A 13,174-nucleotide genomic window follows, 5' to 3' on the forward strand; every position below is an offset into this window, starting at 1 on the left:
ACAGTGACACATATTCAGACAAAGCTTGTCAGTATTTTTTCAATGATGCTCTTGTTTAAGCTTACTTGTATCAGGCCTGCTTTTAGGCGTGTCTAGTGAGGAGTGTGTGTCCATGGAAAGGGTGTGGCCAGGGTCTCTGTGCTCCATGGCCGGGACCCCCTGCCGGGGCATGGTGGCGGAGAGGAGCAGGGGCCGCTGGTGGTGGTACTTGAGTCTATAGGTGTCTGTCATACAGTTATCCACACTGAAGTACGTGGTCAGGGAAACCTCCTGGGCCTGAGTCACCTGGTCAACGCCCCCAGCTCTGGGCCTACCACTGCCTGGGGCCCTTTCCTCGCTCTCACCCGATGACTGGTTACTCCTTTCCGGGTCAGAGCATGACTTGGAGCCGCTGGCGTCTGAGGACGGCCTCTGACCTCCGGGGTCGGGCCGGCGGTGGGGGCTGGCGTGGGCGGCGGAGGGTCGGACGCTGGGTCGCGGGCTGGTCTGGGACGGCTCCTGGAGCAGACGGGGTCTAAAGCAGTGGCGGTTGGTCTCTCCCGCGTGCAGAGGGCCTCGTTGGCTGGGTTTGAAGTGGGACGGTGGCGGCGCTGCGGCAGTGATCAGCGGGCGATGACTGGTCGGTTGAGAGGGTTCTCCCGGGTCAGCACCAGGGTGTGAGGGCAGGGGGAGGGCCAAGCGGCCACAGGGGGCCTCGGAGGAGACGGTTTCGCTGTTGCTGGAGCGGTAGGCGCTATCCCTGTCCTCCGGCTCCGATAGATTCCCGGCGAGGTCGTCGGAGCTGTTCCACTCTGAGCTACTGGTTTTCCCCAGGCGCCGGAGGGCGGGACTGTCGGCATGGTGGCCTCGGACGATCGCCTCTGACTGGTCAGGCTGGATGCAACGGGCGTCCATTGGGGCGGAGTCTCTCTCTGTAGCACATCCCTTCCTGGAGCTGCTCTGACTGGATCTCAGTTTCCGTCTGTGGGGTAAGAGAAGTCTGGAATGTACTAGTAACACAGTTGTGGACACTTAAGGCCTAAGGGACACAGACAATGACTCGTTTTGAGAGCAGGTTGTCATATTCTATCAGCACCCCAGAGGCACATAGGAAATACAATTTCATGGAGAGAGCATTCACTTTCATTTTCAAATGATATATGAGGTAAGGATGGATGGCTGGAGCTCATACATCTATGATATGAATCTGAGTATGCATGCGAGACTTAAATCTGACAGTATTACCGTGAACTTGGACTGCATTTCAGGAGATGTGAATGGGAAGCCTGGTGATCACAGTTCTTTCCCTGAGATTTGAGAGGATGTTTGCCTGAACGGGAGAGTCACACATCACATATCACAATGCAACAAATCAGTACATTTAGTCCAATTCACAGCATTGAGTCAAAAGTGGGTATTTTTGTGTCATTTTTACACAGCCTCTTTTTTAGACATGGATATGAAACACATGATGAATGAACTGTCAACAAAGGGCTTTCACTGAATCTGTCTGATAAAGGTTGGGTGGGAATAACCAGATTCTTGTTTCCGAGAAACCTATTTGACTACTATATTAATCTTTTGTTTAAAAAGAATGAAAAAAAATAATACACTGAAGTGGAGTGAGCATGGCCTATGTTCAGGGAGATGGCCTATACTCTCTCTGTCTCTCTCTCTCTCGCTCTCTCGCTCTCTCTCTCTCGCTCTCTCTCTCTCGCTCTCTCTCTCTCTCTCTCGCTCTCTCTCTCTCGCTCTCTCTCTCTCGCTCTCTCTCTCTCGCTCTCTCTCTCTCGCTCTCTCTCTCTCGCTCTCTCTCTGCGAGGGCAGTTCCCTTCCAGGGCCACAAGATGGTGGCAGTGTTGATCTCAGCAGATCTGAGACGTCACCGCCGGATGGACCAATGGGTGACAGTGGCGCACCCGCAAATGCAGCAAGAGGGCTTGCATGCATGCCGAATTCCTGCCCTTTAAAAATAGATGTGTTTATTTTTTTCCTTTCCTGCTGACCTAGAGGTCCATGCAAGGATAAAAGCTGCAAGTGAGAGAGACTTGGATCTTCTGGTTCTATATTCACAAAGTCCTGACTAATACACTGTGAAGGGGAGTGGAGAGAGAGGGGGGGGGATTATATAACATGGCGCACTCACAACAATGACAAACAGCATTGAAGTCCAGCTGTGATATCTGAACAAGCATTTTTTGCGTCCATCTCAGGATTAACACCAGATTAAGGAATGTACGCAGCTTAATGGGTGAACAGGTTAAATCAGAACAGGTCGAATAGACAACCCCACAGACCAGCTGTAAATCAGCCCTCATAATACACCATCTACATCTCTTCAACTACAGACTGATTACTCAGATCCATCCAATAATACCTATAGTCCCCCCGTCCCTAAAACCCTATCCTACCTATCTACCTCTCCGCTGAGCAGGTGATCATTTCCAATCACCACAGAAATGTCATAGAAATTCCACAAGAAAAGCTTTTCAAATGGAATATGGCAGTTGGGATAGTTGGGACAGATGGATTGTTTGAATCCATTGTTTAACTGAAAGTGAGTGTGACCCGGAGTTGAGCACTGAACCCTTTCAGAAGGTAGTGAAGCTCAATCTACGAAAGAGTTTCTCTGGTCACACTTTGGAAAAGATCTTGACTTCTCGTGTTACAAGTAGTAAATCATTATTGCATTTTGTTTTGTGTGAAATTGGGAGGGGGGGTATATGCAACACATAGCTAGTGCTGCCATAATAGGTGTAGCCTTGACACAAAAACCAGCGTTCAAAAACAAAAAAATTATAAATTGGTGATTTCTATTGATTTCTTTAAAACCTTTCCAGAGTTTTGTTTTTGTTTGCGTCACAAAATTGTAAAACAAATCCTTCCTTAACGACTGAAATACAGCACAGATTAGAGATGAGAGATTTGAGGGTTTGGTTTTGCATGACTTGACAAGCTGTGTAATCATGACGGAGGTCCCTGGCATTTAAGGGCCTTTGGCCCTGTTTGTTTGACTGTAATCGTGGCCTGTTTAGTCGGGATAGAAATGAACTGTTCTGAATCAGCTTTTGCTTCTTTAAAAGACGTTTTGCCCCAAAACTTTAACAGGGGGGGGGGGGGGGGGGGATTGTGGTGTCAATATGAATCTATTTTTAACAATTATTTAGTATTCTTTATATTTTCTTATTCTATTTAAAATATATATTTTTCTGTTTCAGATGAAACTGAGAAGAGGAGGCAAGTAATTGATTAGAATTTGATATCCAGCATGACCTATCACTTTCAGACAGTTCAAATGCTGATTTGGCAAATTACATTGCCTTCTGTATTAATTATATAGGTATAAATGTACCTGGTTTTGACTCCGCTCTATTTGGGTGGAGTTGACCCTTGCTGAAAAAAGAAATTGTTTGTTACAGGACAGTTCAAAAACTCACAGAAATCACACTCGGCCAATCACATCAAGTGGTGCAAAGGTCAACAAAACCGTTATGGTGATAATGAAAATGTTGGTGGCATGTAGCCCTTGTCTGATGACAAAGCCAGGAGTTAGAGAAGCTCAGTCAAAACTGCACCAGTTGATCATTAACCAGATATCCACAATTGGTAGGCTATTGATTTCACCAACCCCCCCCCCCCCCCCTGCACAGCTCAGTGCTATAACTCAATAAGCCATAGACACACACACACACACACATCAGTGCACAATACGACAAACAAACCCATTTGGTATCCCCCTTTGCCCACTCGGCCATCACTTTGCCACTCACGAACGAAAAAAACCCGCCTGGTCACGGCTCACCTCTGCGCCGGCACTTCCGGAGTTAACCTCTGCTCCTTCCCCGTGAAGCCGTCCATGCCGGGGGAGTCTGGGTTGGTGGAGCCGCTGCTCAGCCGGTCGCTGCTCTCATAGCCTGACTCGGTCCTCTGGATGGTCCAGGTGTCACTGCGCAGCAGCCCCTTGGGCCGGGCTCTCCCGGGCCCCTGGCTGTCCCGGCCCCGGCTCTCAGACTCCAGCGAGCTGTGGCTCTCCGTCTCCAGACGCTGCTCGTCCTCGTAGATGGTCATCAGGCATTTCTGCTTCCGCTCCTCCCTGTTCCTCGCCCGCTCCCTCTCTCGCTCCCGGTCTTGTTCCGCGTGCCCCCTTTCCTGGCCAGAGGACTTGCTGCGCCGGGGGCTGCTATGTTGTTGTAGCTGTTGTTGTTGTTGCTGTTGTTGTTGTTGTTGCTGCTGCTGTTGTTGTCGCCGTTCGAGTTCACTCAGCACACTGTCGACGTTCAGCACCTCCCGGACCGGTCTCCAGGACGGTTTGGGTTTGCTGCGGCCCAAGCTCCCGCCTTTTTCCCAGGATTCCTGCCCGCCGTCCTGGTCGTGGCAGCTGGGGGCGCCGGACTGCGAGCGTGGCTCCTTAGATTCCCTGCTGGCGTGACACGGAGACTTCTCCAAGCGGGAGCTTCCCTTGTGCCGCTGGTCGGCGTGCTGCCTTGGCCCGCTCTCTGGAGACGACGAGGACCTAGCATACGCCATGTCTAAACAGCACGTGGCATCAAATAAAAGTTTAATACACTCAACAGAGGCACCTCTAAATGAACTATGTACAAATTCAAAGACTCTTCCGCTTAAAAAATGCATATCAGAAAGGATTTGTGCAGGCAACAATGTTGGTTTGCATGTAAGTGGATCATGAGTATCAGCCCCAATACTGTACCTTTGGGTGGGGTCGGCTCTTCTCTTCTATGCCCTCGTTCACTCTCCTTTTTAGACCCACCGACCACTCTCTGGGAATTCTCTCTGAAAGGCTCCCGGTAGCTGTTCGGACTGCCCAGAGGGCCTTTTACTGAAGAAGAAGAAAACATCTAAATGTAGTATGGGATGGGGAGGCCAAGTTCACCCAAGTGTTCAGACAAATTAGACTTAAAGTCACAAATGCCCTGAAATCTTTTGTGTTCAGTCATATGAACCGACATTGGCTTTGTTTACTCAGGATTACTTTTATACCTCGTTGCACAACCAAATGCCCTCAGAGACAAGAGGTTGAACGCTAAGCAGTCTTGAACGCACCTCTGTTGACTCCTGAGGTGGAAGGTAGTAGCTGGTGGTTGTGGGTCCCTTGGTTGGAGCGAAGCGGCCCTGCATTCTCTCTGGCTGCATCCATCTTCTTTGACCCTACTGAACATTACAACACAATGCCGGCTGTCAAAGTAGTGTAAATAATATGGGTTTCAGGACACACAAGTTTGCAAAACGTAAGCAATCAGGCCTCCAGAGAACATATCTCTGAAACAGAGGTGCATGGGTGTGGGTATAAATGCAGTTTACACTAAGGATATCTAACCTTAAACCTTTCTTCATATCACACCTGACCAACGAGGAGTATATCCTCAACCGACCTGTGATGCAAGATTATGTGAACAGCATTGCTGCTAATTCTATCAAATTACAAGCCTTTGAGCAGTACTGACTGTACTGTTACAACATTACCATGGAAACTACTTTGAAAAGTCCTTCAAGTGACATTGATTAATCTCTCCATTTCCACCAACAGTGACATGTAAAAACAGATTAAGAATCATAGCTGCAACTAGGCCTGCATGAGTCTAATGAGTCAAATGTTGTGGTGAAGCACTCTTCAACAGAGCCCACTTCTAACACACAATTTCTAAAATAGAAATCTCTTCAGCGAGAAATCTTTCGTCAAACAAAAACAATAAAAGACATGTACGGTCTGGTAAACTGAATCTGAGACCATTCAGATCAGCCTAACCAATCAAACTATAGGATTCACACACACATTTCATTCCAAACACTTATAAAACAGCCACAAGTACCACCTCTGAACAACACTACACTCTGAAACAATGCCAGATGCCAGTCCAATTATGTTCTGTCCTCCTGTACAATTACTTACGCTTGCCGGCATGAGGATAACAGTCAGATCCCATGCCAACGAAGGTACCGGAACGCAACACTACAACAAAGCGACTCATTGGAACGAGCGAGGTGCCATCAACAGTGGACGGAGAGACAAACATGGGACCGTGTCCGGGAGCGAGAGAGAGAGCGAGTGAAAGCTGCGTAGCACGGGCAGGCTCGCTCGGCCCCACCACGAGGGATTAGGGAAGGACGGGGGCAGGCAGGCAGGCAGGCGTGGGTGGGTGGTAATCTGTCCGCAGCAGAAACATCGACCTCATGTTCAAGTTCAACTCTGCACACCAGGATGGACAATCCCGTGCTTTGGCCATGGGGAGCGGTTTTAAAAAGCACTCACACCATCCTAAGCCCAAGCCATGACTCTTCCCAGACCTACGCACCTTTGACCTCCCCATTGACCCGGGCTTTGTAACGGGAGCAGATGGTGGTCTGACGGGGTGCGTCCTCGCTTGAGACAGGACTCCCCTCTGGGTTGGCATAGAACAGGAGGAGGGGCTGGAAATGTCCCCGGATACACTTCGAGGCCACGTCCTTCCACTTGGAACCAATCTGAAAGCGCAGAATGTCAGAGGAACCATCAGTGAACCATTTGAGAACACCAGACATCAAGCGGCCTACACAAAACCCCACAGTACAAGAGCCGAAAACGACTGGCAGTACAGTGGAGTCCTCGTCAACGCAGACCACAGCGTAATGCATAGTCCCTCACCTCCTTCACCGTGGCATCGTCAAAGAAGATCCATTTGGAGGACTTGGTGTGGTAAGCAAACGCAGAGTAATGTTTGCTGGAGTAACATATCATTCCCACCAGGTGTAGCTCACTCTTTTTGGCATTCTCATCAGTCACCCGGTTAAAAAGCTGGTGCACAGAAAAACATCACAAGGTATATATGTAAATGCACATATATAAAAGAAAATTATATGATAAAAATCTGGAACGAATCTGGAATGCTTTTCAAGCACTTCTGAAGGGAGTCTGTATTTCTGTGGTCTTACCCCAGAGAGCTTGAGGCAAGGACCCAGCGACCTGACCACGTCCTCCGTCAGGTCGGACTGTTCCGCGTCCCACACAAAGCCAATGGTGACTATCTCCGGGCAGTTCATGAGAACGCGGCGAATCTTGATGCTCTGCCCACAGTTGCTCTGCATGGCAAGGACACAGAAAGTCAGTATACCACGGGGAGGATTGATCGGAGCAATCTATGTGTTGTCGATAAATCCACTGTTTCGTTCTAATTAGTATTTGACATAAAGAAAAACCCACACCAGACGTTTTAATCACATAATCACGTTTGACCTACAACTGTCTGTATGAGACTGATAACACAAACTCAATCCAGCACCCGTTAGCTTCTACAGTGCATTCTGATTCATGAGTGCGACTGCCTCTCAGATAACTGGGGAGGAAAGAGTGCATTGCTCCGGTGAGCTTGCCTGCATGATTTGCTTTATCCGACATCAGTACATATAAAGGGTTAAGCGAACAAAGCACTTACAACAGGCTGACGCACACCAAAGTGGTAGACAGCAGCCAATACAGATGAGAGACCAACGGTGGATAAGCCCCACGTGCTATTTATAACCCAACACTAGTCTGGCAGCCCCCCCACCTCCTCCTCCCTGGTGGTTGGAGTGCAATGTCACAGCAAAGTTGCGGCGGGGGGGGGGAGAGAGACAGAGAGAGAAACAGATAGAGAGAAAGTGAGGCAGAGAGAGAGACAAACAGGGAGAGACAGCAAGAGAGAGGAAGACAAGACAGTATGTGAAGTAAAAATCCTCTGCAGGTTTGAATGAAACATTCAGCCTTCAGTCAGTTGCTGTGCTCGTGTATTTTTTCCTGCCTAACTTCGGAACCAAGGTTTGGCAAATCCACCCCGCAACTGCAGTTTCATTATAGCCTGTAACAGCCTCTTCTTCACCACGGCCATACCTTGTTTGTATGACAGCCCGGTACTAATGGGCTGTTGAAACCACACAGACAGGACATCTCTCTCTGTGCTGGGTAGGACGTAGGTCGACAGGAAGGACCTACCGGGCAGCTGCGGAGGTCCCCGATGGTGTTTGCTGCCTGCAGCAACTCCCCAAACATGTCTGTCCTGAGCCGGTCGTTCTTTCCCAACACTCGCTCCACCTGTTGGCTGGGACAGGGAGGGGAGGAATGGGGGTTAGAGACATGAAGATGTGTCTCATCACAATAAGGTCAATCACTATGTGTAGATTTCAGGAAGATACAGTTAGGTCCATAAATATTTGGACATTGACACAATTTTCATCATTTTGGCTCTGTATACCACCACAATGGATTTGAAATGAAACAATCAAGATGTGCTTTAAGTGCAGACTTTCAGCTTTAATTTCAGGGTATTTACATCCAAATCAGGTGAACGGTGTAGGAATTACAACACATTTTATATGTAGCCCCCCCCTTTTTAAGGGACCAAAAATAATTGGACAAACTAACATAATCATAAATCTAATTGTCACTTTTAATACTTGGTTGCAAATCCTTTGCAGTCAATGACAGCCTGAAGTCTGGAACCCATAGACATCACCAGACGCTGGGTTTCGTCCCTGGTGATGCTCTGCCAGGCCTCCACTGCAACTGTCTTCAGTTCCTGCTTGTTCTTGGGGCATTTTCCCTTCAGTTTTGTCTTTAGCAAGTGAAATGCATGCTCAATTGGATTTAGGTCAGGTGATTGACTTGGCCATTGCAGAACATTCCACTTCTTTGCCTTAAAAAACTCTTTGGTTGCTTTCGCAGTATGCTTCGGGTCATTGTCCATCTGCTCTGTGAAGCGCCGTCCTATGAGTTCTGAAGCATTTGGCTGAATCTGAGCAGATAATATTGCCCGAAACACTTCAGAATTCATCCTACTGCTTTTGTCAGCAGTCACATCATCGATAAATACAAGGGAACCAGTTCCATTGGCAGCCATACATGCCCACGCCATAACACTACCTCCACCATGCTTCACTGATGAGGTGGTATGCTTTGGATCATGAGCAGTTCCTTCCCTTCTCCATACTCTTCTCTTCCCATCATTCTGGTACAAGTTGATCTTGGTCTCATCTGTCCATAGGATGTTGTTCCAGAACTGTACAGGCTCTTTTAGATGTTTTTTGGCAAACTCTAATCTGGTCTTCCTGTTTTTGAGACTCACCAATGGTTTACATCTTGTGGTGAACCCTCTGTATTTACTCTGGTGAAGTCTTCTCTTAATTGTTGACTTTGACACAGATACGCCTACCTCCTGGAGAGTGTTCTTGATCTGGCCAACTGTTGTGAAGGGGTTTTTCTTCATCAGGGAAATAATTCTTCTGTCATCCACCACAGTTGTTTTCCGTGGTCTTCCCGGTCTTTTGGTGTTGCTGAGCTCACCAGTGCGTTCTTTCTTTTTAAGAATGTACCAAACAGTTGATTTGGCCACACCTAATGTTTTTGCTATCTCTCTGATAGGTTTGTTTTGATTTTTCAGCCTAACGATGGCTTGCTTCACTGATGGTGACAGCTCTTTGGACTTCATATTGAGAGTTGACAGCAACAGATTCCAAACACAAATATCATACTTGAAATGAACTCTAGACCTTTTATCTGCTCCTTGTCAATGAAATAACAAACTCCCATGAAGGAATAACATACACCTGGCCATGGAACAGCTGAGCAGCCAATTGTCCAATTACTTTTGGTCCCTTAAAAAGGGGGGGGCCACATATCAAATGTGTTGTAATTCCTACACCGTTCACCTGATTTGGATGTAAATACCCTGAAATTAAAGCTGAAAGTCTGCACTTAAAGCACATCTTGATTGTTTCATTTCAAATCCATTGTGGTGGTATACAGAGCCAAAATGATGAAAATTGTGTCAATGTCCAAATATTTATGGACCTAACTGTATATATTCAAAACCAAACAAATATATATTTTGTCTGTAAGCTGTCTGCTTATACATACTGATCCAAAACCCACCGTATATAATGTAACTACACTAACCCTGCGCAGTAACAAAGCTTGACATTTTGAGAGATGTTGAGACATGAATGTCTGAGAGAGAGAGTGTGTGGGTGTCTGTGTGTGTGGGTGTCTGTGTGTGTGGGTGTGTGTCTGTGTGTGTGGGTGTCTGTGTGTGTGAGTGTGAGAGAGAGAACTGTGGAGGCAAGGTGGAGAGTTGAGGCTCGGGGTGAGTGGGTTTGTGGTCCTCACCATAGAGCAGTAGTAGAAACGTAGTGTACCAACTCTGTGAAGGGCAGGGGGTCTGAAGATGCCCCACAGCTCCGGCACACAAACTGCAGACACAGAGGCCATGAAAACTAATTATTGAATGGTTGATTAGGATGCAATAAATGCAATAATTTAGAGATAAGATAAAGGACTTAAACAGAATAAACACTTTTTAAAATGGTGATTGGCCCATACATTCAGTAAGTGTGTATCCAGATACAAAATTTTCTATTTTGATATAAAGTTTGTGTATCTGCTGGGGTCATATTTACAATGTAATAATACAAAGGAACTGTGGGTACGGTAAACTCCTTCACCTGTTCATACAGCGTCATGGCAAACTTTTGATGAGTGATACAAGACCTGGATGTGCAGGCCTCCGTGGCCGTGTCTGACACGATGTGCTGGTGAATCCGCTCTAGAATGTTCTCCTTGTTTGTGAAAAAAACAACGGTCAGACATATCATACAGTGTAGATATTTGTGCCAATGCAATGGAGAGCTGAAATGATTTAACATTATTACATAGATATTCCCATATGGTTATACCATTCTTCGTTGTCATAAGTGCTACCAAAACCACATACAGGGTGGTGGTGGTGTGTTGCTTTTGTTGACTCTGGTCACAGATACCTTTCAGCTGGAAATAACCTTAACTGAAATACCCTTTGACCCCTGCTTCCATGTCCACAGCCCAACAAACAAGTATGTCAAACGGACGGCACTAGCACAGCAGCTACAATGGCAATCCAATTCCCATTCAAGGACCGCTTGAAAACGGGAAACTTCAAAACCGGGCAAACGTTTTTATTTTCCATCAGCAAATTATAATAATTGTAAAAGGGGGAATGTACTTTTAGTCCTTTGATGATAGTTTTACATATCATTTCACTCTATACAGGGGGGATGCTTTCTGACAGAAATAACAATGGTATGTGCAACTGAAATCAGATGAGTTACACAAAGGAAAGGACTGGAAGGAAACATACAAAACATTCAGCAGCGTCGTCCATGAGGCCCAGTTGGAAGCGCTGCTCGTCCTTAAAGGTCTCTGCCAGAGCGTGTCGGAGTGTGTCAGAGGGCAGCGCTCGCTCCCGGCTCTGCTGAAACTGGCTAAATATACTCTGAGAAGGGAAAGGAGACACGTCAAAATGTTTACGTTGTCAATCGTGTATATTATGGTGTGTGTAGGCTGAACAGTCTGGTAGAGATTGAAAATGACACATTGAGAGATTCAATGTTTCTTGTTAGGTAAACTCACAGTGCGTTGTGAAGTGAGTTAACCAGTGGTTTAGATAAAGTTTGGATTTGTATACTGAAGGTACCTTTAAAGCACAGAAAATGCAGGCATCGCCCAGACAAAAGTGACCAGGAAGCTGCCTCAAACTCCTCCGGAAAATGTCCAACTGCCAGAGGACCTACAGAGGCACAACAGCAGCATACAATTAATTTTGTCTGCCATTTTTTATTTCCCCACTCGAAGCTGTGGGGGGTGGGGGGGAAGGGGGGATGGGTCTGATTATCTGAAACATCCCCAGACCAAGTGAGAGGAGAAAAAAACTCTCAACGCGGCTCTGCCATCAACCAGTCTGTTAGCGTCATGTCTGGGAAGTACCAAATGATGCATTGGAAATTACAGTTCATTCACTCCAAATTAAGAGCTGGAGTGATGTACAGCCTAAAATCTAAGAGCCTATTTTACCCTGGGACAGCAACTTTTGTTCAGATTGCCTAATCAATATCAATCAAGAATAAAAATAACTCCTGTAACATCCACCTGAACAGCGCTGTTGAGGAAGCAGCTGTTCTGGCCTGGTTCATTGAGCAAGCCCTTGGTGAGGGCAAGAGACAGCATGCTCCCAGGCTGGTAGGACTTCCCAAGACCACCAGACTTCTTGAAGAGCTTTGCCCATGCCATCGAGTTAGAGCCTGTCCCTGGTGAGAGAGATGGGGGGGGGGGAAGAATATTTTTTATATTAAAAAGTCGATGGTGGCTACATTGCCCTTGTGAGTGACAGTATGTCATTGAGCCTGCATAGTCAGAGCTGTTCTAAAAGGATACAAAACTTTTTCAACAATTTGAGAATAAAGCTATTCTCCTGATGTAACACAGAATAAACATTGCATACTTTCAAATATAACTTCAGCCAAAGATTAGCAGACAGAATGAGGTCATGGAATGTTTTTAATACTGGTCATAAACATTAATTATATTCAATTTGAGGAATTTAATAATACACATGTATTTCATCATTAGCTTATATGGCACTTTGCAGCACTTATATAGTGAACTAAAAAAGACCCGAGGAGACATAGTTCTTAGTGGCTAACCTTAACCCTTCATTTTTTTCTGGCTCTGTGAAAAAGCTGTACACCTGAACCTTATCTAGAAGAATTTAAGAAGCTCAATAAGCAATTATTGCTTATATTTTCTCATCATTGATTAATGTATCTGTTTGCAGGAAAAGACAATGTAAGCTCAACTGAATAATATGCTGTTCTAATTCTACACCTATACATAAACTGTCTGTAAAACAGTTTAGCACCACTACCAGTCTGTTCACTTCCTTTCTACATGTCTCGTAAATGATCCAGAATTGCTTCAAACTATCATGACATTAAGACAAAGTAAGAAGAAGAAAGAATAGGGAGATACTGCTTTAAGTCTTACCTTCTGCAGCCATTGCGGGAGACTTGCTGCAGCTGGACATACAGGGAGGAGAGAGTTGGTACTGTGGTCTGGCCATGAGAGCCATCCATATCATCTCCACACATCCCCAAAAAGATCACCTGAGGTTTCAGGGCTCATCCATAGGGAAGCTTGGGAATCGCACCACTGAACATCGAATGATAATCTGTCTAAATCTAAAGTGAGAGAGGGGAAGAGAGAAGTAACATGCCACCCTTGCACCAGTGTTAAAATAAGTGGCCTGAATAATAACACTAGGAAGAAAAGGTGAAGCTGCCTCTTTTGAATTAGCCGCATGTCTATCGTTTCAGATAATACAAAGTTTTGTGACAGCGGTAGGGTTTTACATCCGTTTTT

General features: G+C 46.2%; 1 protein-coding gene across 7 annotated transcripts in view; it reads right to left on the reverse strand.

The window, feature by feature from the left end:
- usp53b (ubiquitin specific peptidase 53b) overlaps positions 1-13,174 on the reverse strand; it is a 29,691-nt gene that overhangs the window by 15,519 nt on the left and 998 nt on the right. For all 7 annotated transcript variants that reach the window (XR_009932127.1, XR_009932126.1, XM_062477638.1 and 4 more), the window contains 16 exons: positions 12,800-12,993; positions 11,906-12,063; positions 11,454-11,546; positions 11,118-11,252; positions 10,447-10,560; positions 10,112-10,194; positions 7,943-8,048; positions 6,907-7,053; positions 6,620-6,769; positions 6,291-6,459; positions 5,041-5,148; positions 4,688-4,816; positions 3,782-4,508; positions 3,332-3,372; positions 1,225-1,309; positions 66-961 (listed from right to left, as the gene is read on the reverse strand). Coding sequence is in view for 5 of the 7 variants with exons in the window: in XM_062477638.1 (XP_062333622.1) it covers positions 66-961; positions 1,225-1,309; positions 3,332-3,372; positions 3,782-4,508; positions 4,688-4,816; positions 5,041-5,148; positions 6,291-6,459; positions 6,620-6,769; positions 6,907-7,053; positions 7,943-8,048; positions 10,112-10,194; positions 10,447-10,560; positions 11,118-11,252; positions 11,454-11,546; positions 11,906-12,063; positions 12,800-12,893 (3,235 nt within the window). In the remaining 2 variants the exon portion in view is untranslated. The remainder of the gene's footprint in view (positions 1-65; positions 962-1,224; positions 1,310-3,331; positions 3,373-3,781; positions 4,509-4,687; positions 4,817-5,040; positions 5,149-6,290; positions 6,460-6,619; positions 6,770-6,906; positions 7,054-7,942; positions 8,049-10,111; positions 10,195-10,446; positions 10,561-11,117; positions 11,253-11,453; positions 11,547-11,905; positions 12,064-12,799; positions 12,994-13,174) is intronic.

The sequence above is a fragment of the Osmerus eperlanus genome, chromosome 14 (genome assembly GCF_963692335.1).
Source record: "Osmerus eperlanus chromosome 14, fOsmEpe2.1, whole genome shotgun sequence".
Lineage (NCBI taxonomy): Eukaryota > Metazoa > Chordata > Actinopteri > Osmeriformes > Osmeridae > Osmerus > Osmerus eperlanus.